The sequence below is a fragment of the Lasioglossum baleicum genome, chromosome 14 (genome assembly GCF_051020765.1).
Source record: "Lasioglossum baleicum chromosome 14, iyLasBale1, whole genome shotgun sequence".
Taxonomy (NCBI): Eukaryota; Metazoa; Arthropoda; class Insecta; order Hymenoptera; family Halictidae; genus Lasioglossum; species Lasioglossum baleicum.
Window position 1 is genome coordinate 8052309 of NC_134942.1, and position 24491 is coordinate 8076799.

Genomic DNA, 24491 nt, shown 5'->3' on the forward strand with positions numbered 1-24491 from the left:
TACGTTTACGAGGCGTAATTTGCATTATTCGGCAGCTGTTGCAACTTTATGCTTCCGAATAATGCACATTACACTGCCAAATAATACAAATTACATTAATAATTTCACTGTTTCAGATATACGTTGGAAAGACGTGTGCACCATTTTTAGAGAAGCAATCAGTGTATATACCGTATCCAATGACACAAGAATTACTTGACGATAAATTAATGAAAGCCTTCGGTGTTATCGAGTACTCGAAGTAAGTATGTTAGAAGTAGACTATAAATAGATATTTATGCAATTTGCAATTTTTGTAGACGAATTTTAAGAAATTCTTATTTTTGAAAATTTTTAAAAACCATAATTGCATAAAGATCCGCAGTCTAGATAGAAGCTAGGAGAAGTTCTGAATTCAAATCTAACATGATCAACTGGAACGTTTCAGTGAGGTCTCATCGAATTGCGAAGGTTACGCGAAACCGTCTTTATGTTACTCGGCGTTTCCGATATGTCGAGATCCTGCCAGTATTCTAAAGCTCAAAGACGCGAAGAGGATGTTTCATATTTTAAATAACAATCAAGATGATCTATCGAAAGACACAGGTGACGGAGATGACATAGGTGATATTACAAGATCGCATAGCATTCCCAGAAAGCGTAGTCCGACTTTGGGTCCTGGTTCCGAATTCAATCCATTCATGGAAGGGAAATCTTCGACGAAAAAGCTGCTCAGCCAGAGTTACGGCGAGTCACTGTTCTCTGGGAGAAACGACATTAATCGTAAATTACGAAGGATTTGCCGACAGGAGTGCGAAGTGTTGGAGAATGATCTATGCAGGAAGGAGTATGCAATTGCTAAGAGACATCCACTGATTGGACAAACAGTGCCTTTAATTAACTGTTCTGATTTGCCAATGGAGAACACCCCCGAGGCTCGTGATTGTTTAAGTCTCGGTATATCTACGGAGGACAATGTGCAAGAGAGTAAGAACAATAAATAATTCAAAATAAAAATGTTTTGCATTGATTGTGGGAAGCAGGAATAACATAAAAATTGATTTCATCCCTTAACGACTTTGTTACATTAAAAGCAACACTACGACATTCTTGAATTTTTGAAAACTTGTACTGTTTTATATTCCATCCAACCAATTTCTTCATAAATGCATAAAGATCCGCAGTCTAGCTATTTCATTGGGGTGTGTTCACTGTATCAGCATTATATTTCTTCTGTTACAGATGATTATTGTTATTGGGGCAATGGTAAAACTTATCGAGGTATAGTGAAGACAAGCATCAGCGGACGACCATGCTTGCAATGGTTGGCTCACTTCAATCTCCCAATTTCTGATTACCCTGAGTTAGCTGGCAAACACTCGTATTGCCGCAATCCAGACGAAACAGAATCGCAACCGTGGTGTTACGTTGACGTCAATCATACAATGCAGAAGGAATTTTGTGATATACCTAAATGTGGTAAGTGTAACTCGTTGCTGAACGAAAGGGCGTTTAATACGGATATAATAGAACACTGAATTTCGTTGCAGTTAAAAACTTATGGATCTATGCAGTTGTTGGTTTTGTACTGACAGGAGGACTTGTTGTAATATTGGTATGTTATTGCTGCTGCTATAGAAGCAGAAAATCTACGAGGCAGATGAATCATTTGCCGTCTAACAAAGTAAGATAGCATATCATGTCGCGGTTCTGTCGTATTTTAAAGAAAACATTTCCATCAATTTCTAAAAATACATATTTAATATTATTCAATGATATAATTTCCATTATTTGCAACAACTTGTTGCTATCTTTCAGATAGCCTGTCAATTCTTGTTTCCCAATGACTCACTAGCAACATGTGTTTCTAATTTACAAGCAAAATCACCTGCTTATTTAAATTTTAAAATACAACAGAACTCTCCCTCCAACCTGATACAATACCATGAAAATAATATTTTGCTCTTCGTTCAACAGATGTTAACAGGTATACAGTGTGACAAAAACATATACGATGGAAGACGAAGTACGACGCAACCTATGGAAATGAGTTCCCTTCTAGCCGGTCCTGGTAACACGACTCCAGGAACTGGAACATTAAGCAGCGGTAGCAGTAGAACATCCAATAACAGAGTGCCACAATTTAGCACCAATAATGTTGTACTTCTACAAGAGCTTGGCGAAGGAGCGTTCGGTGAGATCTCGCATCATAAAAATGATACCGGTTCAAAATCCCTGATTTTAATTAATCATTCTATTGTTCCCTAGGCAAAGTGTACAAGGGAGAGCTTCAAACGGGTAACAAATGTGAACCGCCGATCTACGTGGCGGTGAAAACGTTGAAAGAGAACGCTAGTCCAAAAACGCAGAACGATTTCAAACGTGAAGTCGATCTAATGACGGATCTCAGACATCCGAACATAATTTGCTTGCTCGGGGTGATACTGAAGGGAGAACCAATGTGTATGCTATTCGAGTACATGACCCAAGGCGATCTACATGAGTTTCTGATATGCCACTCGCCACGATCGGACGTTCCGTTGAACAACGGAACTGGCAAGATCTTAGAACAACCAGAATTTTTGCACATCGCTTTGCAAATCGCGTCTGGTTAGTATACAGCATCACATGCACGATTTCAATCATTTTACCGGTATATTTCACGTGGAAAAATGTTTGTTTCAGGTATGGAATACTTAGCGAGCCATCATTACGTACATCGAGACTTAGCCGCGAGGAATTGTTTAGTCGGGGACAACCTAACAGTGAAAATTTCTGACTTCGGGTTGTCACGTGACATATATAGTAGCGACTATTATAGAGTTCAATCTAAGAGTTTGTTACCTGTTCGATGGATGCCTCCAGAGTCAATTGTTTACGGAAAATTTACAACGGAGTCGGACGTTTGGAGCTTCGGCGTTGTATTATGGGAGATTTACAGTTACGGTTTGCAGGTAATACAACGAATCCTAAGACCAAGTATTTATTTGAATAATACATTGAGAGATTAACATGTTGCTTTTCGTTTTGCAGCCGTATTACGGTTACAACAATCAAGAGGTGATAGACATGATACGTTCGCGACAGTTATTACCTTGTCCGGAAGACTGCCCCACCATGATTTACAGTTTAATGATAGAATGCTGGCACGAGGTTGCGAATCGAAGACCGCAGTTCCCAGAAATACATCACCGTTTACACAATTGGTATATAAATCAGACTTACCTAAGCGACTTCTGTAACGAGTCTATCACCAGCTACTCCGGTAGTAGCCACAAGAGTACGAACAAGACTAATTCTACGCAACTATCGGCACCAATTTACAAGTGCGACCAGAAAGACATGGGTAACTTCAAGGCGAACATGGAACAATCGTTTTGTAACATGAGCGAGCACACTAACGGACTGAAGATGCTACCACCGAGCTTCCAAAATTCGAACTCCATCGATCAGAGACCGAACTGTGGTTTCAGTGAACACAGTACACCGATGAAAACGCCGAATTATCCGAATCAAACGAACATTAACTTGAACGAGTACGATGATAAACAGTGCTGTTCGCCGAAACTAAGCGGAGCCAAGAAGGTTCTACCGCCGACGACGCAACAAGTGGTCAAAACAAATACGTTGAACGGTACCAGACCAATGCAAAACGGTGCGCAATTAGTCGTCAGGTTACCAGACCCCAGTAAGGTGACGACCGAGACCAGGGTATCCAAGTGAGAACGATAAAGATCCTCACGATCGCGACGAATTTTTATGTTTCTATATAGTATTTACCGTAATCGCTGTACAAGGTATCTATATGGTCCGTTTCTAGGTACAATTGAATCTTTAAAGCTTCGGGATAACGTTCGTAAATGAAATTAGGTATAACACGACCGTCAATAATACCTAATCACTGCCATATTTCTGCATTTATATTTATTTCGACCGGAATATATATGTGACGTTTTATACTGGCAATAACATTTCTCATGGTACAACTTTAATTTTATACATACACAAAAATACGTACGCGCGTGTACACAGACGTGTATGGTAGTTTCATACGTACGCGTTTGCGTATACGTTATAAACAGTGGTGGGGAGTCCAAACGTTTAAGAACTGGTTTACAATGTAAAGGAAACCATATTGTGTGTTTTAGTTAATTTTAATACGAAAAGAATTTCCGTACTGATGTTTTATTATTGTCGCGTACTATTTTTACCCGTTAGCCTTTTATTATTTAGGTAGTTTGTATTATATTGAAAGTTTTCAGTTAAATTAAATTTTCAAATATATTAGGACGAAAGTTACATGAATCCCATCACTGATTATAAGGAAATATACATACCGGGTGTTTCATCATTCATGGTGCAAACTATGGCTGGAAATAAGACGATTAATTTATAATTTAACTACATAATGCTGTTGCGACCGTGTTTGTTTATTATCAGAAACAAGCCCTGACATTGTACCATTATACCATGTATAAACACGGTCACAACAGCATCTTGTAGTGAAATCATAATTATTTATTAAGGACGAGTGTACTTGACTGATATTTAAATTTAATTTTCTTGAAAGCGATACCTCTTCTTGATTTTCATCTTATTTCCAGCCATAGAATCGACGGACCTAATTTGCACCACGAATTATGAAACACCCGGTACATAGTGTAGACTGTACCATTAACGTTTCCCTGTATCATTTTTTGGATTGTATTTGAAAGTATTATATTAGGCATCCTGTTAATACGTATTTGAACATATTCATTACATATTCATATTAATTTCATGTAAGTATGCGGCCAACTAGTATTCCATCTATATTATACTACAGTAACAATATTGGGCGCCGCTCCGATCGGAGTAACAAAATTGTAAATCAAACGAACCGAGGATTTTTTACGTAATTTTTACTGATATTTTTGCAAACCTTGTAACTTGCGAATCTTTTTACGGAGATATATTGTTGCTAGGATATAATATACCTGTAATAATAGTTGCACTTTTGTAATATTGTGTGCTTACCAGACTGAGGATAAGTATTTTAGAAAGTAATATTTAAACGATTTGCGAAAAACCAATCCTCTCCCCCCACTAAGAAAAATGGCACAATAATAAAAATTATCATCTGTATGTGTAGTGGTAGGTTGTTCTCTATGGAAAGGGACGATTTGAAATGTGATCTCTTTTTAGCGTCTGTTAAACAATTCTTACATAAAAATAGGCGAACGTACGTAGACTGTTTCGATGAATTTTTTTCGGAGTAAAGAAAAAGTGTATGATAGTTGTCGTTCACTTGAACGAGTCCAAATAATCGAAGCGTCAACATTGTAACTTCATAATTGTATTGTTCAACCTCGTGATTTTTCTACTGCCGACGTTATACATATATGTAATTTTTCTATTTTAACGCTTCATCTACCGGAAGCCTAAGCACTGGGTATTTTAATGTCAGTACCATGTTTAAAAGAAGCTGAATAATTTTCCTCTGAATGGCAATCTCGTAAGAACTGAACAATGTTACTGTGTTAGAGTTAGAGGATTGTTAATCCCTGATTTTAAAAAGACTGTTAGGCGATCGTCAGTAGATGAAGCGTTAAAAATTGGGATTCTTAAGAAAACCCAAACAAGACCACGTGCTCTGAATGCATAATCGCCGAGAGCTCATTGCGAACATTATATGTCAAGCTGTTTAGTTTCGTTAGGTAACGATGCGGATCTATGTTCATAAGGAATCTTCATTCTAGAAGATCCGACGACTGTAAGACCGACTGCGATCGCTCATCGCGAGAATTCAACGACATCGGTGTGTAAATTATATGCGGAATCATTTATTGTTCGCGTGTAGAGCGTTGACCCCGGCCAGAGGGGATATTAACGGGCGCAGACTGTTCGGAACTGGTCCGAAACTCAAGGATCTGGATAAAAGCGAAAGAATAGTAGTTGTTTTCGATAACATGAACAGTACTGTGTCGCGAGCAAACTAACAATAAGTGACGAGAGTAACGCTGTAAAAATTATAAACGTTCGAACACGAACTGATTGGTCGAACCTCGAATTGTAACATATTATTTTTAGATATTTTTCAGATATTGTTTTAAACGACCCTTTCAATTTTAAAATTTTAATTGTCCAACTAAATTCACGAGTCAAATAATAGTTCTTGACAAGGATAACATCCCAATAGTTAATTATACTTGATGCAATTCGAAGTTCGTACTGTAAGTTCGTTTTCAAACTCGTTCGAACTTCATTTATAGCCCTAGATGGAAGCCTAGAGTGAGAAGCGTACCTTGCATGATTAATAATATCTTTTTCGAGCGTGAACAGTAGCAATCCGAACATTAGCATAAAGTGCGCAAAGTGTTTATACTATTTGCGAGGTCAGCATTGATGTCATTGGCCATGCAAGGTCCATCGGAGAGCTTGAACGAAAACTGTATTATACTTTTTATAATTTTCTATTAAAAGGAACCAGCGGAGTGTTTCATCGGCTGTAAGGAAAAGGGTGCGTGCGTCGCACCTGAAATCGATGTAAATTAGATACGTGGAGATCATTAGAGTAATTAACGTAACTGGTTAAGTTGGAGCGATACTTTTTTATGGTGACGAGCCTGCAACATGACAATTGTATTATTAATTGTATTTGTAAAACACTCTCGCGGTCGCGTCGCAGGCTCGTCACCGGTTAGAGTTAAGTTAATTTATGTCAACTACGTCGACGAATATAGTAAACTTAAGACCTTTATATATATATATATTATATTATATATATATATACAGTCAACTATGATATAAACGATACATGTTTTTTGTACGTGCAGAGGCATTATTTCATTACACCTGCATGCACCTTTTATTGCAACAAACAGTTCCTAGAGATTCCAATTTTTGCGTAGTACAATTCGCTGAAACATCAAACACATTTCAACGTGTTTTACGTTGAACGTTTTACGTGAAGTCACGTAACACCCCAGAACTGATTTTATCGAATGAATAACGATATAAAATGAATGAATAATAATACACAGATATAAATAAATAGTATGTATACATTTCATAGTTATTACTTTGAATTATCATTATCAGACAGCGGATTTTATGCATTCATGACGCAGAATGAGCGTAATTAAAAACATTATACGAATTTATAAAAATACCTTTAAATTATTTTCAACCTATAGAACATGCGAAGAAAGAAAATAATTTTCTATTTCACTCCAGTTTGTTGCAATGCAGGTAGACAATTTTTATTTTGCATAAAGGTCCGCTGTCTATACATATCTGTGACGGTAGCCTGGATCTCCTTAACAGTTTCGTCAGCGTGAATCTCCCGTTTCAATTTGTTCAATTCGCTTTGAATTGAACGAAAGCCGCGAAATGTAAACGCTGTATGGCAATCTGAATTTCGAATCTGCGAATCCGCGGCGGAAGGATTTATCGGATCGATATCAGGACATTTAGAATCGTGATAACAGCTAACTGGCTACTGAATTAAGAGACCAGCACGCATAACATTCTCACTTCGCTTCGTGTCCGGTAGCATTTATTGAAACCGTTAAACGTGTCCGAACACCGTGGAAATACTAAGACACGATAACAACATTTTATTAAAATCGTCCAACATCGCATTCAGACAATATAGCACGAGAATTCTGACGACAACAATGGTGCAACAGCCGCGGCTAAGATTTTCCGGATCCGGAAATCCGAAGAGCCACAATGTTATCAGACAGTTAGTGTTGGTTGTAGTTGTTAATTGTTTATTGACGCCTGTTCAATCGGTGAATGGTGTGATATGGGACAAGCAGAGGAACGATTTTGTGCCGATTGTCAGCAAACCGATTTTTGCAGCGATGAACCAGGAGTTTCTGAGCCGAAGTCGCGAGGAGGAGACTCACAATTTTCAAGGGAGAGCTTTCAAATTCTCTTATTACGAGGTAACACGTATCAGTTCCGATAATCGAGGTAGTAAATCGTAAATCTAATGAATGGTTCTCTTTGTTATCAGATAGACGACGTAATCTTCGCCGTTGAGAACGGAACAAGGGTCTCGGGTTACATCGGCGAGACTTGGAACATTTTAGCAGAATATTTAAATTTGACGTAATATTGTTCGAAGAATGAACGTGAACGTAACGAGCCAGAATATCAACAATAATTTCTCGTTTTAGATTGAAACCCGATCGTTCGAGTTTAAATACTTTAGGTTTCAAAATAAACGGCACGTTTACTCCCGGTTTGCTCAAGACGATACAATTGAATCAAACGGACATCGTAGCGAGGGTTGAATTGGTATCAATAAGAATGGGGGCAGCTCAATTCACGCTTCCATTGAAGTGTTCTAGGCGAGTCACAATAGTAAAGTTTTCGAAAAAATTTCTACAAAAATTTTCTATCAAAATCTTGACTCCATCTTTGAATTATCGCGAAATCAGAAGGCGCATCCCGCACCCTTGCAATCCTAGAAACGAGTCTACCCCCTTAAGTGGGGTAATTGTTTCCCAATTTGGCTTCTAGAGCTGTCCATAATCATCCCTCAATTTGTCAATCTCTTTTTTCCAACATTTATAGTTTATATATAGTTACATCTTCAAAGACGTGATACGTTTCTTATGCCATTGTAGAAACAGCTTCCTCATGAAACCAAAACGACAACACGTTACCACTTGGATGTTGAAACTGTACTCCAGGAAAGTGTGGTTCGCGATCCTGATAACTTACATAATCCTAAGTGTCTGCAGTTATGTTTTCCGCGTAATCGAGGCGGGCATGTTCAAGGAAAACATGATCCCAGGCATGGCTGATTACTTCTTCTACAATCTAGGCATGATATGTACTCAAAGTGAGAGAAAAAAACAAACCCATGCTCGAATTCAATAAACAAATATTCATTTCGTTTATTGATTCGTTCGTTTTCTTATTTTACTGCTTTATACTTTATATGTATTAATCGTGTTAATTCTTTGTTATTTTAACGAACGATTTATAAATTGCGCAGATTGCAACACATCTTCTGGGAGAAGATGTTCCAGGTTGATTGAGTATCTAGCGAGTCTGTTCGCCTTATTAATTAATACGGCGTTCAACGCGGTTATATTTGGCTATATGTCACAGGTCGTCTCTATATTCCCTTTTTACAATACTAAATCTATACTGGAAAGTACACAATACTCTATCATCGCTGTGAACGGCTCGTCATTCCACGAGGCGTTCGCGGTACGATCTTCAAAGTCACCGATTGTCGACCAATGTGTCATTAGCTGACCATACTTAGCCATTTGTGTCCACAATTATACATATATGAAAGTGGTCTAAATATATTTCTTATTTCGAGATATTTAAAGCGAAAAGATATTGAGGAGATAGTCTTGTTCTCAGGGTTTTTCAGAAGTCAAAAGCGCTATTTAAATGATCAATCTAGACCGCAGTCGCCTTGAAAAGTCCTATTTTTATGTTTACGAGGCCTAATTTGCATTATTCGGCAGCGTGTAGCTGTCGCAGCTTTATGAAAATATAGCTACATGTGCAGCTTTATGCTTCCGAATCATGCAAATTACGCTGCCGAATCAAAGTAGGACTTTTGAGGGCGACTGCGGCCTATTATTGATCTTTTATCTAGCACTTTTGACTAACTAACGCTTTTCCTTGCAATCCTGGAAACGAGTCGATATAATGTTGAAATAACAAGCACTATCTAACGGTTTATAACGGAAATAACTGATAACTCTTTCTTTTTAAATATTTTCACTTAGACCACTTTCATAATTATAGACACATTTTTTTCTCGGCAGATAAGGATTGTTTTGCACTTGTATTTTCAGGGGGGACATTTGCCCGATCACTCGAACAAGAGTCGCAAGAAAAGAATTATTCTTGTGCGCAATCTAACTGATATGTATACGAGACTCTGCTCGGACGAATTAATGACCACGTTTTCGAGCGACGAGATAGGCAAAAATGGAAATTATGCATGTCAATTACAGACTGTGGGACTCTCTATGGTAGTCAGTATAGTATCTGCTATCTCGTGGCAATTCAAAAACAAACGGAGCATCGATATCGCGTAAACAATACGAAATTGAAATTAATATAATATATATATAACAGTGACAATGAATCAAGTCATTTTTTGTGTCATTACAGACTAATGAAACTATATGAAAACGGTATCCTACAAGGGATCCATCGACGTTGGCTAAAATGGTGGCAGGAAGACGATAGTTCGGGTATACCTGAAGCAGTCGTCCTGGAACAGGTGCATTTCGTTTACATGGTATTGCTCGGTGGTCTGTTCATGTCGCTGATAATTCTCGTACTCGAGCAAATTACATTTCATTGCAATAAATAACACGATATTCGGTGCATGTGATTTTTAGGCTTGGACACATTTTGTTTAGAGTGAAATGAAAGATGATAATTCGAAGTAATGAATTGTCAATATCATTTCCACGCAATTTCTTATTTCAACTAATTAAATCATCCACAATCTGACGTAAAAGACATCAAAAAATTGATCACATCACTGAAATTATTGGATGGCCAAACAGTCGCGCGATTATGTATGTCAAAAGAACATCTAGTTAACTAAATTTTATTTAGAGACATTCAATTGAAAAAAGCGTGCTGTCCACAATCCCTACCAAATCCATATTAGAAAATGATTTAGTTCGATCTTGATAAGAGTTTACATCGTGAAACATAAACGTCCCGGTGACCTAAATCGCAATCTAGCGCTTCCGTGACCAAACAACTCAGCTGACAACATCAGCACATTTAAAATCATGATAACACTTAATTAGGCGTTAAATTGCGAAAGCAACATGCACAACATTCTGTCCGCGGTATTCATTGCAACCTTTAAATGCGTTCGGTAATAAGCTTTTAAGTATATGATACCGTTTGCGAAACTGATTGATGTTATCAAAGGTAAAAGCTGTTCCAATGATACCAGCGATAAAACATTATTTTTTAAACGTATTCTGATGATCAATATTCACCGTGGAACAGAACAATGTTTTGTTTCCTGCTACTTTATTCAAGACTTACATTTACATAGATCGTAAAAATCTGTAATTTGTTCATTGCCATTTACGGCGACGTTGTCACAGCAACTGAGTCCTCAGCATCTTTCGCTGTTAAACTAGTTTCTTCAACCTTCTTTGGTAACATATACGTTTTCGCTGCTATTTCTTCCGGTGGCAACCAACTTGGTATAATCTTTGCATGTAATCGCCAAGTACCATATTCATTAGATAAATGCTTCTCGAATATAATATAATCTAGAACATCTTTTCTTAATATTTCGCTACCCTTCAACAGCCGTCCGAATCTGTCATAAATGCACAGTATCTGAAAAGATTTATCTCGCATGAAACAATATAGAAACGATGTATTTTATAAAATAGTAACTTGTTTATTATCGAACCTGTTGAGCGTGAATCCGGACGGTAATTTGCGCGAAAATATTAGTCTTCGTTATTACATCCGCGCATCTGACGTGGACAATACGCGCTGGTTCCAAGGATTCTAAGAATTTCCAAACGATTGTTTTGTCCTCTACGTTATGTAACATTTTCTGCAATTAAATCAAATTGATCAATACATTTTCAGTGTTAGATGGTAAGGATATGTTAAATCTTAAAATATTCCACACAAGAGATTGTGTAATTTAGGATAAACGTATATAGTCAAGCGTGTGTATAATAAATAAAATAAATATATAACAAAATATTCTCCAACATATGGAACTTACAGGATACGCAAACTCTGTAACATATTGCAGTAATTGATCCTTATCCTTGCTGAAAAAACAGACAAAATTATTATCTTACACAATTATTGCTATTGTATAAATTACTATGAAAAATACTCACTTAACCAATGCATTGTGCGCTTTTTTATATATTTCTACCGCATGTTCTGGGAACGTACTCATTGAAAAATCTTCTTCGTACGACTTTATTTTCCTAACAGCCATATAAGATTTTCCCTTTTTCTCGATAAATTCAATCTTTTGTTTTGCTCCCTGAATATTAAATGTAAAATGATTTTATACATTTTGTAGATTATAAATCTGTATCAGAGAATGAAGAACCTAAGCAGAGAACTCCCTGCTGTATAATAACAAATTTAGTGGAATATTTACTACGTTCATTCAGCCGGTGTTTATGTACCTCTTTAGTAATAGTAGAATATTTTCCGTCACCTTCCGGTACAATGTATGGCTCAAGTACAGTCGACGTAGAAGAAATGAGAATTGGTCTTTCATTCCAGTTCCTCTGTGGTAGCAGACCACGCTGTTTCAACATTGATCGATATCGATCTTGCGTCATCGAATCAGTATCCTCATCGAATTTTGGTAGTTCTACTTTAATAACCTTCTCTCTTCTAAGCTTACGGAACTTTGGATTCCAATGTTTCGCTATGTTCCTATGTTGTTGAAAATTATAATACGAACAATTTACAGGACTTGGTATCAGTGATTGATTGTTCTGAAAAAGAATAACATTTATTTGTAGATCGGAAACGTTTATTAAATTCGATAATAAGAATCGAATTACCTGTATATATTTTCCAAACGCACAAAATGCGCCTTTATATTTCGACATCATCATGATAAATTGTCTTTAAATCTTCTGTACGTAAATGTTTATACACTTGACTCACAATATTATTACGCTAACCCTTGCACATGTACTTGTGTTGATACATTTAGGTTAGATAGACATATAAAATAATAACAAGGGTTATTCGTATACATTTAGGTTAGGTAGACGTACAATAACAAAGGTTATTCAAATGCAAATGCGACATAACACGTCGAGTAGCGACTCGAATATTTTTCTGCGACTTGAACTGAGTGAGTGCAATTATATTAAATGTTATTCAAATATATTCTTTCTATATACAACAAAATATTAATATTTTTTCGTTGTAAATTCCTAAGAGCTGAGTCAGGAGCAGTCAGGAGCTTATAACGAAAAGTGAAGCTTATACCAGGTAAGAAAACATGTGTAAAAACCCCTCTAAATAAATACATAGCATCGAATGCAGGAGGAGTCATTGTCGCTGTTAGACCACGTGACAAGAATTGCACAACCGTCGTTACGTCATGTGAAAAACTCAAATAAATTTGCGCCAAATTCTGAACGCAAGCTAACCTGTTTCGATCGTTACTAAACAATGTTGAAGTAATAGTAGTTTTGTAGAATGCCTAATGGTCAGATAACGATAACAATGATTATAAACGTAACAGGGAATGTGATGAGAGTATACTGTAAGAAATTTTGATACCCACGAAAAGCTGTCATACTTTAAAACAGATTCTCGATATCTATTTCGAGTCATACGCAATGTGTTAATCGTTTATTTATATCACTACCGTGCTGCATTTCCAGCTGACCGGCCACTGTGTACAATACCTACATTGTCGAAAGTAAAATGTTACGTTAAATCTGAATAATCAATGAAACATGGACGAAATCTGGCTCCATTTATCCAATCAATTCGAAACACTTCAGGTAAATAATTACATTACAAAAGAACTCATCAATAGTAAACTCATTCTCATAGTAAACAATATTCTTGTTATTTAATAGACTTAAATAGTATCGTGCCACTATAAGACTAGACTTAATTACATAATAATTAATAACTCGTTCGATAGAACACTGAAATAACTTTCTCTGTATTTTAAATTGTTTTCCAATAGTAAACAATGTTAAAGTTATTTAATAGACTTAGTATCGTGCCAGCATAAGACTAGACTTAATTACATAATAATTAATAACTCGTCCGATAGAATACTCGAATAATTTTTTCTGTATTTTGAATTGTTTTTCTTCACCACTTTAAAACATGCTAAAAGGACAAACAACTGAAGGTCAATTTGGTTATGCCCATACCGCGAAACAAAAGCGTAGAAAATATTTTAATGCGATTTCGAGAAAATTCTTTTTCATATTATGTCACATTTTTTGCGGAAGGTTCACACGCATACAGTTGTTCAATACGGACAACAATGGATCCGAGATTGGCTGATACAGGCACATCAATTTTTTTACGAATTAAGCAGCGATCACAAGATACAAAATGCGAAGGAGGCGATGCAATCTATACTTAATTGGTTGGAGAGAGTCTGGGAAGAAGTGCAATTTCAGTATTATAACACGCACTTTAGTGTTAAATCGTTTTACAGAAATTTGCTTAGCAATGAAGGTACAGCGTAACAATAATTTGAAAAACAACAGTATTCATTGACAGTAATATATCTTGATCTGTCTACTTTTTAGTGTCGAAGAGAGAGCTAGCATTTTGTTTGACCGGTTTAATTATTGGTACTTTACTTGGTTATTATATCGGAACTAATTGGGGATATTCTATACGCCACATGCATCACATAAAAGCAGTAATTTGTCATCAGTACATTGGTATTGAGGTATTCGATGCGATTACTTTACTTAGAAATGTACTTGTTAAGGGGCTGTTCTCCTAAAAGATCAATCTAGACTGCTGTCTCCCTTGAAAGTCACACTATTACGTTTACAAGGTGTAATTTCCATGCAGCATGTAGCTGTCGCAGCTTTGTGAAAATACGAAAATAGCTACATGAATAGCTGTATGCTTTGGAATAATGCAAATCTAGCACTTTTGACTACTGAAAAACCCCATCTTTGCATTATCAAGAATTGAGAGGAGAACAATCCTGGAAAGGAGAACACCCCCTTAAAAAAGTAATATATGTTTTATCATTTTATCCATTCGAATTCTTTTCGTAATTGTTCTTGATAGTTCTGGTATACATCAAACTTGACGCATCTCATAACTTGCAGGGTGTGTCAATGATGGAGGATTCGGAGATGCCTATGATTCAACGACCGAACGAATTATTGATACAAGTTAAAGCAGCTTCCGTTAACATTGTTGATGCAAAGATTTGTTACGGATACTCCAAATATTATCGAAGACTGCTTAACTCTGGAGTATGATATTTGATTTGCATTAATATCTGCGTTCTCACGTTAAATATATATCGATATATGTCTGTTCTCAGAGATACAGAGAATTGCCAGTCACATTAGGAAGAGATTGTACAGGCACAGTTGTATGTATTGGACAAAGTGTAATTAATTTTGATATTGGCGACGAAGTATTCTTAGCTGTTCCTTCATGGGCACCTGGTACAATGGCGGAGTACATAATTGTCCCGGAAACCCAGGTGGTTAAACGACCTAAACTTTGTAGTTTCGAACTATCTGCCAGTCTTCCATACAATGGATGCTTGGCATGGGATGCTCTAATTAATAGATCTACCATTCGAGAGGGGAATGCGAAAGGGAAACGGTACGCATGGTTTTAAATAGAGATGTTCATCTTTGATACAGCAAAAATTAAACATGAATTACAATTCTGTAGGGTACTTATATACGGAGGAACTACTCCAATTGGTTGTGTTCTATCGCAACTGGTTAAATTGTGGGGAGGACACGTATGTACAATATGTAGACCAAATGGTATTGCTATGTCGAAAGCGTTAGGAGCTGATGACGTTATAACATTAAATGGCTCAAGCTTAGAAAAGGAGTTACAATTATATGATAAGTATGTGTGTAGCTTTAAAATATTTACTGATAAGAATTCGACTGATATGAAGATAATAATGTTCTAGATACGATGCTATTTTTTATACTGGGGGTCTACCAATCGACGAACGTATATTAAAACAACGATTAATGCCTAATGGTTCCTATGTGTGTACAATTCCTGAAGGATTGACTTCTGATTCATTGGGTTTCATATGTGGAAGCATATTTGCCGGATGGGTGCGACTAAAGTTACTGATACAGGTAAAACGAAACTTGCATATGACTAAAAAGGGGGTAGACTCGTTTCCAGGATTGCAGGGGTCCATAATGCAAAGATGGGATTTTTCAGTAGACGAAAGCGCTAGATAAAAGATCAATCTAGGCCGCAGTTGTCCCCAATTTCCTATTTTTACGATTACGTGGCGTAATTTGCATTATTCTATGCTATTTTCATAAAGCTGCGACAGCTAATAATGCAAATTATGCCTCGGAAACGTAAAAATAGGAAATTTGGGGGGGATTGCGGCCTAGATTGATCTTTTATCTAGCACTTTTGAATACTGAAAACCCCTATCTTTGCATTATCGAGAAATGAGAAAGCGCATGCTGCCGAATAATGCAAATTATCTTTTATCTAGTGCTTTAAAAAACCCCATCTTTGCGTTATCGAGAAATGAGAAGGCGCATCCCGCACCCTTGCAATCCTGTAAACGAAACTACCCCCTTAATTACTTCTTTCTTTTGCAGTACCTGTTTGGACTTAACATGCAGCAATGGATCGAAGGTTCAAAGTTAAATACAACCTATTTACAAGCATTGAGCGACTTAGCCGATGCTCAACAGTTGCAAATGGTCGTTGATAGAGTATACGGACCTCATAATATCGAACAAGCAATGCAACACATATTAGATCCCGACGCTCTTGGTAGTACTATAATAACGTTTCAGTGACGATTGAACATTTTTAATGGACAGATGTTCGCTAATACATTATACATGATAGTTTCTTATCAAAACATAATGTAAATATTGACAGTAGCTCGAAAGCACTGCCAACTGCCACTTTATACAAAATTGACCCCCCCCCCCCACATGTATTACAGAAACGTAGTTCGTAAACGTGGTGCTGAAATCAAGACTGAACAAACTATTCTAATAGAAACAGAACGCAATTCATTGCACAGTTTCTATCATTTTAAATTGTTATCTGCTTACACATCTACACGAAACGAGGTATACAAGGAAGAAATTATTAGTTATACAACAATAAACAATTAATGGGCAAACACTAGAGTTGGTGTATATATATATAATACATACGCATATGAAATCAAAGTTGTTATTTAAAAATGTATGATCTATTTTATCAAATAAATATGAAAATGTATAAATGCGTTTACAGTTACAATACTTTTAAACGTGGTCGAATTTAAATTCCTTGAGGCACTTTCTACGCTGAATACCAGAAGATATTCGAGACACTATATGCTTGAATAAATATCATTAATTCGTAATATTTTATATCAATAATTATTTTGGCCTTCCACGTGGTTTTCCAGCCGCGCCTTTCTTAGCCTTTTTCGCAGCTCCCTTCGTTTCTACGATCTATTTTAAAACACAATACTGTTTCAACAAAATCTGGAGCACAGAATTTTCAAATGTATGTTGTTAATTATACTCACTTTGCGTTTTGCAGGACTAGGATTTGAATTTGGCAGGACCTTAAAGAATGTGTCTAATCTGCCTTGAGTAGAAGTATTCCTTGCTTTGTGTAATTTCTTTGCCCCGTTTCTTACTCTGTCTTCATTGAATTGTTTATCACCGCATAGGTATTTAACTAGTCCTTCTTCATCCGGATCGGTCCATTTTAACTGAAATATAAATTCTTCATAGAAAAACAAATAAAGCGTTTTTACATTACACTTTTGTGCATATGTGTGTATTGTATATTTCCTCACATCAATGTTGTCAGGTTCAGCCACCTCAGGCTCTTGGAATAATAGTCGAGCTTGCTTATAATTCCAATCTTCTGGAACCGAGAACTTTTTGGTGTCTAAATTTTCAATAATCTTCTCAAGTGATCTGTGTGTCTTGATCAACTCAATTGCCCTCTTCGGACCAACTCCTTTAATGCTGTTCGTGTAATCACAACCCAACATGATGCACAGATCGATGAACTATCAACAAATAGAATATTGAATAAACCTTGTACAGATGTAATGACAAAAGTATAATGTACAATGAAGTTACTTACTTCATTATGACTTAACTCGAGTCCTTCCAATACTTTATCGAAATGAAACTCTTGCACCGGCATCTTTCTAGCTTCACTGAATGTTAAACGACGAAGTAAAACATTACATCCGAAAGTAAGCGCATCCATATCTTCTGTTGCTGTTGCGAAAACTTTACCAGCCTTGACTAAAGCAGCACACTGTGCTTCTGCTTCGCAAGGTGCGTCAACATATGGAATACCCATTAATTTCAACAACTGCTTAGCTTCGTTCGCGTGTTCCTTTGTAACTTTTACTAGTCGCCTGTTAAACTTTTCTATATCTTCCACATTTCCTGAAAAAATATATTAAAGATAATATAATACATTTAAAAAGTAGAACGATTTACTTAAATGGTGATTATAGTTACCAGCTTCTTCTGCTGCTTGTAAAAGCTTCTGAGCCTCGTCTCTTCTCTCTGCACGTTTTGCTAGTTCATCACCTTTTAAGTTCGGCGGTTTCCCGTCAAATACATATACAGGTTTCACTCCATTTTCTACCAATCGTATCGTCCGATAAAATATACCCATCAAATGACTATGAATGTAATAATATATAGGCAACATAAACAATGAGAATGCTGTACTGAGACAAATATGGGGAACAAGCATAAGGAAATTCAATACTGATGTATGAGGCAGAAATTTAGAAATGTACTCTCGCTGTCTCATAATGTTGGATCTTCTCGTGGATGAAGAATACATGTGTCAACTTATAAAATACATTATGTAAATACATACCTTGTTGTTTCGCCATCTACCGTAGTAAGCTGAGCACCTTCGCTCCGAACTGCTATAAGAAATTGATACAAGCACATAGACGCATCTATAGCAACTTTACGACCTGAAAAACGTTTTTAAATCAAAATCAAATTGAAAGACGTCAGATTCATTGATATAACGAAAATACATACCGAAATAATGTTTCAATTCTCGTTCTTTAATAGCACTTGGCGATACATCGGCTACTAATTTTGCTAAACCTAGAATACCCATGGTTGACACAAAATAATAGGAATAGAACTGCACTATATAATTAAACAATGTCTGACAATGTCTGGAAATCAATGTTGTCGAAAGAAACGTGTAGCGAAGAGCCAATTCGCGCCAATTTGATTGTTCATCATCAGTGATGCCATATGAGGGGGAGGGGAGTCACGCTGAAATGATGTACCCCCTCTCTGATGACGGGGACTGAGCAGTGTGCCCAGATTCCACGTTTTTTTTCGCGCATGCGCGTCAAACCAGTAACGTAGCTATGTTGCGGCCGATGCGATGATGTAGCAGAGCCCTGAGGCAGCTACAGTCAGCGGCGATAATAAGTGGACACGCTTAAAAATCGCATAACTTTTTAGAAATTGGTCCAAAGGACTTGAATTTTTTTAAGATGTTAGACCGACTAGTTCGCTAGAGAATAAGTAATTAAAATTTATTACGATTGCAATTGGTAGGAATTATACAAAATTTTAAAATATAATGTTTTGCCAACTTTTTTATCTGGGCCTGTAACGATAATTTAAAAAATGTGTTTTATAGATTTCGGTAACTTATATGCATACTGAAAATTTCATCGAAATCGGTCAACATTGCAATGAGCTACAAACGTTTAAAGATGATCACGTAAGGGCGAAATGCCCTGGCAAGGCTGAAAATCTGCGACTTTCACCCTTAAACGTATGTAGCTCATTGCAATGTTGACCGATTTCGATGAAATTTTCAGTATGCATATAAGTTACCGAAATCTATAAAACGCATTTTTTAAATTATCGTTACAGGCCCAGATAAAAAAGTTGTCAAAACATCATTTTTTAATATTTTGTATAATTACTACCAATTGCAATCGTAATAAATTTTTGTTTACTTATTCTCTAGCGAACTAACCGGTCTAACATCTTAAAAGAATTCAAGTCCTTTGGACCAATTTCTAAAAAGTTATGCGATTTTTAAGCGTGTCCACTTAATATTGCCGCTGAAGAAGTCGTGTATTGAATTTGCCAAATAAAATATTTTGTTGTTTATTATTTATCTTGCTTAATTATTTTAGCACTCCTTTCCTCTTCCCCATCCTCTAAATACAATAGAATAAGTCGGAATTATATTATTATCTGAATATATATATATTATATTTCAATATTTCATATGTATATACGAATATATATACAAATACACTTGTCATTCATTCGTTTTTCATAATCAGTTCCATTCGGCATGGTGCTCAAGGTGCCACATTTCCTCGCGAAGCGTACTTCACTGAGGCTGAAAAGTCGCGCATGCGCGAAAAAAAACGTGGAATCTGGGCACACTCCGAGTGAGTGGGGCGAATGGGAGACACGTTGCACGTGCGCGATGGGGACCATGGAGTGTGCGCCTGCGCACGGTGCTGGAATGGAATAGGGGAAGGGGTAGGAGGAGAGTACATGCTTCCTGACGCTTCCCCTCCGGTACAGGACCCCCCACTCTGACGGACCGTGGACGTACCGTCCTCGCCGTTGTTCTGCTACACACGAACGTACTTCTACTCTGCCCGTGTGAGTGCCTGCTCGATTGCACGCGCGCTACACACAAGCGTACCTCTACCATGTCCGTGTGACTACCTGCTCGACTGAACGACGCCGACGCGTTCGATTTTCACCAATTTTCACGTTGCCGAAGTTTCGGAAGCATGAGTCGGAAAGTCGGCATCTGGAGCAGAGTTGGGCAAAATGTAATTTCAATTACAGTTACAATTACTTGCCAATTACTGTAATTTGGAATTGCAGAAATACAATTACAATTACATGTAATTGGAATTGCAATTACTTGACGAATCACTGTAATTGTAATTGTGGTCCGCAATTACAATTACTGGTTGAGCGAAAGTAATTGCAATTCCAATTCCAATTACATGTAATTGTAACTGTAATTGTTAGTAGCAGTTACAAGACTTACAAGTAATTGCAGCTACCAGCCACAATTACTTGTAACTGCTACTAACAATTACAGTTACAATTACATGTCATTGGAATTGGAATTGCAGAAATACAATTACAATTACATGTAATTAATTACTCATGTAATTAATTCCTGCCCAACTCTGATCTGGAGACAGCGCGCATTTGAATCCCGGGACGGCGCGGTGCACATTTTGCTATAACTTTTGATCTAAAAAAGATATCGAAGCGAAATTTGGACTAAATTTTTTTTTTAAAACCGGGTTTAGTGGTCTATCCTAAAATATGTTTTGATTTCTAAAATAATTTTTTCGCAGTGGCTCAGTGGGTGAAGCGCGTGCCTGCGGACTCCGTGGTCGCAGGTTTAATCCCCGATGGAAATTATTCCATGTGCCTTTTAAAAACTGTGGTGACCCCCCAAGGTGGTTCGGAACTCACCTTTATAAACTGTAGGCCCCGCTGAAAAGGCGATAGTAGTGAGAGTGGAAAGGATAGGGAGTTGGTAAATGGATTTGAAACCCTGAGGGGATCAAATAATTAAAAAAAGAGTGTGAGACCTATTCCCTTCCAATAACATCTTGCAACGTCACCTTTTCTCGGAACAAAATATTATTCAAACTGGTTCATTTGATTTTTGTATTACAGTGTATGTTGTATTCACAGTGTGAGTGGTAAAAAATATTTCGAGCATTTGCCAAAATATGGTCGATTCATAAAACCAATACATATAAAAGTAGGAGATTTTCCAGAAGAAGAATTTGATTTGGATGATAAACTTTGAAATATTTCAATTATTAATAGAAACGCTGCATCATTTAATATTTTCTTCGTTTTATTATATCGGGTCTCCAATTAACAGGATGAGTTTCTTCGGTCTGTAAATGTTGAGAAAAAGAGAGGAAATTTTATGTGGCTCGATTTTTACGAAATTAGCTCATAGTTATCAAATTATACTTACAGCAGCATCATCTTCTTTGTAAACTTTAATTGTCTTATCCGCTTCTGTGGTGATCATTCTAGTACCAGACATGTCAAATGTAATACTAAAGACTCCACCTTCACTATCCATTGATCCAGGTTGCACTGGCGCTTGTAAGCGTTGGAAATTATACCTGGAAAGCACATCAAATATAGAATTGTTGTAGATATTGTGTAATACTATGATTTCAATTAAACATTATATCAAATTTACCCAGTTCTCCAGTCCCAAAGGTGCATAGTGCCATTATCTGCACCAGAAACTAAAACACCGTCAGCATTTACAGCCAAACAATTAACTATAGCATTGTGACCAGATAGATTTTGTATAAATTTCCCTTCTGGACACTTCCACTGTTTAATATTATCCGGGGATGCAGAGGCAAACATGTATCTAATAAACAGAGCAAGTTACATAAATAAAAGTATCAAGGGTAGGTCATTACAAATCACATATGTGTACACACACGCACGCGCATGCACACATACATCCATGCATATACATACAATGATGGATGGAAGGCTACAGCTCTAACACTCTTTTTATGATTCGTTAAAGTTGCTCTGGATTTTCCAGCTGCTAAATCCCACAACCTTATAGTGCAATCATGACTTCCAGTAACAATCTAGTAAGAAAAATAGGAACGTATTACAATGTTATAAATAGACTCTGGATCTTTATGCAAAATAAAAAGTTTGAGCATCAATTACAAGACACAGGAGCTAAATATAAATTTATATTTTTTACTAATAATTTTGATGTAGTAATAATAATATACAAATACTTTTAAGGTCTTTTAACCTTTTGACTGTTTCAAATTGCACGTACTCATTTTTGTAATAAATGCATAAAATCCGGCGTATAAATCTTTAAACAATTTCGAAAGTTCTTGGCGAAGAATATACCTGTGGTTCTACGGCTTGACAAATGACACTAGCAATTGTATTAGTATGACCTGCCAGTGTGTGTACGTTGGCTTTGGTACGCATATCCCATACTCTTGCAGTGGAATCTCTACCAGCAGTTACTAATACATCTATATTAGGATGTAACGCCATGGAGTACACTGCTGATAAATGACCATGATAATGTCTTATAACCTGTACACAGAACACAGTTAGTTACAACTATAAAATTGATGTTATATGTATATTTCAGATATGTCTATTTACTTACCTTATTGTATTCTAGATCCCAACATTTGACTTGGCGATCTTCTCCGCAAGAGAATAGGTATGGGTGATGTTGTGAAAAGGCTAATCCACGGACACTGCTAATGTGTCCAGTCAAAGATACTTTTAATTTACCAGTTGCAAGATCCCATATCTACATTATTCATGTATAAATAGTATAAAGAATTACATGTTTTGAAATATGTACCTTGTATAAATAAAAGTATCATGTAAAACATGTCTTACCTTAATAACTCTGTCTGCTGAGCCAGTAGCGAACCATTCGTTTCCTGGTTCAACAGCACAGCATCGCACCCAACCGAGATGGCCACTGATAACTCTGTATAATTTCCATGGCGCATGCCATTTTGGTTTTGCCATTGACGGTGACTTTTTCTGTGGTATCATCAAGATGTTATTAACTGTATTCCCTCCTGCATTTATTTGCGTTACGACTCCATTGTTATTGTGTAATGGATTATAAGGTATCACTGCACTGTTATTGGTTCCACGAAACGATTCGTCTGTAAATCAGATTCTTATATTTAATAATACTATACCAATCAAATTTATGTAAACATAAACAATTAATACACGTACCGCCAGGTGGTGGAGGATCTGCATTTTCATGTTCGTTTTCCATTTTTGATAAATTACTGGTTTTCACTCGCTCCAATATGGGGCCATAACAGTCTTTTGCTTTCAAGGATTTTTTCATTCTTAACCTACAGAAAATTAGCATATTATTTACGAAATAGTACACGAAATAGAACGAAGTGGTATGTACTTACAAGTTAGGATCCACTGGTGGCAAAGTACCTTGATTTGTTAGGAACATGTCATGAGTTCTTTTTAATGATCTGAAGACAAGAGTGTGCACAGAATGTCTTTGAACGTCCTATGAATAAAAAGAGTATTATAATGATTATAATGCTGGATGCGAAAACGAAGCGGGAAAGATTTATTGTTTCCTCCAAAATTACTATTAAACAACTAATTGTTCTTACCATTTTCTCCAAAGAATATTAGTATTGTCTGGTATTGTCACTGATAATTACTGATAATTGATATATATACTATGGATACGCGAGATTCCCCCCTATAAGCCAGCCGTACAGCGGTTGAAACAAATTGAAAAGGATGCCACCGCCCCCTTCGAGAAACCTATTCAGAAACTGCAGAAATGGCTGAAAAACTATGAAAAACCCCCGCCGCCAAGCCCAAAGCTCAAAGCCCATCTCAGCATTCTCAGTGATTCTCAGCCACTTGAGACTTGAGCCACTATAAGATTCATCATTGATCTACGCGCATGCGCGATTAAAGCCAGGGATGTATCTACGCTACGGAAGAGTCACTGGCAGTGAAAAAAGTAGTCGGGACCATACGTATTCGTGATCTGATTGGCTGACACTTTGTCACTTCGACCAATAGCAAATTTATATGCACCTACTAGCCAATCAGACCTGGATGCCTTCTTTAGACCAACCGTAAGCACTTGCATATTAAATTATTGATGTTAAATATTACGAGAGAGAGATATTTAATAGATTAATATTATTTATATTATTATACATGTAATAT

General features: G+C 36.7%; 6 protein-coding genes across 10 annotated transcripts in view; 3 read left to right on the forward strand and 3 right to left on the reverse strand.

Annotated features, from left to right (window-relative positions):
- The window catches only part of Ror (tyrosine-protein kinase transmembrane receptor Ror), a 322401-nt gene extending 315639 nt beyond the window's left edge, over positions 1 to 6762 (forward strand). For all 3 annotated transcript variants that reach the window (XM_076438182.1, XM_076438183.1, XM_076438185.1), the window contains 8 exons: positions 117 to 241; positions 428 to 966; positions 1222 to 1458; positions 1530 to 1663; positions 1957 to 2173; positions 2248 to 2589; positions 2665 to 2933; positions 3013 to 6762. In XM_076438182.1, the coding sequence (XP_076294297.1) occupies positions 117 to 241; positions 428 to 966; positions 1222 to 1458; positions 1530 to 1663; positions 1957 to 2173; positions 2248 to 2589; positions 2665 to 2933; positions 3013 to 3702 (2553 nt within the window). In that variant the 3' untranslated portion in view covers positions 3703 to 6762. The remainder of the gene's footprint in view (positions 1 to 116; positions 242 to 427; positions 967 to 1221; positions 1459 to 1529; positions 1664 to 1956; positions 2174 to 2247; positions 2590 to 2664; positions 2934 to 3012) is intronic.
- A 202-nt stretch (positions 6763 to 6964) lies between these two features.
- On the forward strand, positions 6965 to 11003 carry LOC143215600 (uncharacterized). The gene is made up of 7 exons (XM_076437871.1): positions 6965 to 7910; positions 7982 to 8076; positions 8145 to 8478; positions 8545 to 8815; positions 8972 to 9189; positions 9795 to 10036; positions 10117 to 11003. Exons 1-7 carry the CDS (start codon positions 7638 to 7640, stop codon positions 10319 to 10321), a joined length of 1638 nt encoding a protein of 545 aa, XP_076293986.1. The 5' UTR covers positions 6965 to 7637; the 3' UTR covers positions 10322 to 11003.
- On the reverse strand, positions 10986 to 12675 carry Mrpl45 (mitochondrial ribosomal protein L45). The gene is made up of 6 exons (XM_076438197.1): positions 12534 to 12675; positions 12147 to 12464; positions 11847 to 11998; positions 11726 to 11774; positions 11399 to 11548; positions 10986 to 11322 (listed from the first exon to the last, which is right to left on the reverse strand). The coding sequence occupies exons 1-6, from the start codon at positions 12585 to 12587 to the stop codon at positions 11062 to 11064; spliced, it is 984 nt and encodes a 327-aa protein (XP_076294312.1). The 5' UTR covers positions 12588 to 12675; the 3' UTR covers positions 10986 to 11061.
- Positions 12534 to 19052, reverse strand: Fen1 (Flap structure-specific endonuclease 1). Of its 2 annotated transcripts, none has more exons than XM_076438195.1 (7): positions 18744 to 19052; positions 18571 to 18673; positions 18201 to 18367; positions 17812 to 18125; positions 17516 to 17734; positions 17240 to 17428; positions 12534 to 17162 (listed from the first exon to the last, which is right to left on the reverse strand). In XM_076438195.1, exons 1-7 carry the CDS (start codon positions 18823 to 18825, stop codon positions 17088 to 17090), a joined length of 1149 nt encoding a protein of 382 aa, XP_076294310.1. In that variant the 5' UTR covers positions 18826 to 19052; the 3' UTR covers positions 12534 to 17087. The 2 variants fall into 2 exon arrangements, with proteins under 2 accessions (XP_076294310.1, XP_076294311.1); XM_076438196.1 differs by having other exon boundaries at positions 18201 to 18326; positions 18744 to 19051.
- Positions 13038 to 18995, forward strand: LOC143215769 (NAD(P)H oxidoreductase RTN4IP1, mitochondrial). Of its 2 annotated transcripts, XM_076438194.1 has the most exons (9): positions 13038 to 13249; positions 13371 to 13493; positions 13959 to 14190; positions 14265 to 14410; positions 14805 to 14954; positions 15026 to 15315; positions 15388 to 15573; positions 15641 to 15818; positions 16305 to 18995. In XM_076438194.1, exons 2-9 carry the CDS (start codon positions 13446 to 13448, stop codon positions 16506 to 16508), a joined length of 1434 nt encoding a protein of 477 aa, XP_076294309.1. In that variant the 5' UTR covers positions 13038 to 13249; positions 13371 to 13445; the 3' UTR covers positions 16509 to 18995. The 2 variants fall into 2 exon arrangements, with proteins under 2 accessions (XP_076294309.1, XP_076294307.1); XM_076438192.1 differs by having other exon boundaries at positions 13038 to 13493.
- Positions 19053 to 21350: 2298 nt separating the features above from the next.
- Positions 21351 to 24186, reverse strand: LOC143215640 (pleiotropic regulator 1-like). Its single transcript, XM_076437932.1, has 10 exons — positions 23918 to 24186; positions 23702 to 23808; positions 23511 to 23635; positions 23157 to 23434; positions 22915 to 23064; positions 22644 to 22838; positions 22245 to 22363; positions 21952 to 22131; positions 21718 to 21871; positions 21351 to 21634 (listed from the first exon to the last, which is right to left on the reverse strand). Exons 1-10 carry the CDS (start codon positions 23918 to 23920, stop codon positions 21575 to 21577), a joined length of 1371 nt encoding a protein of 456 aa, XP_076294047.1. The 5' UTR covers positions 23921 to 24186; the 3' UTR covers positions 21351 to 21574.
- Positions 24187 to 24491: the final 305 nt, after the last annotated feature.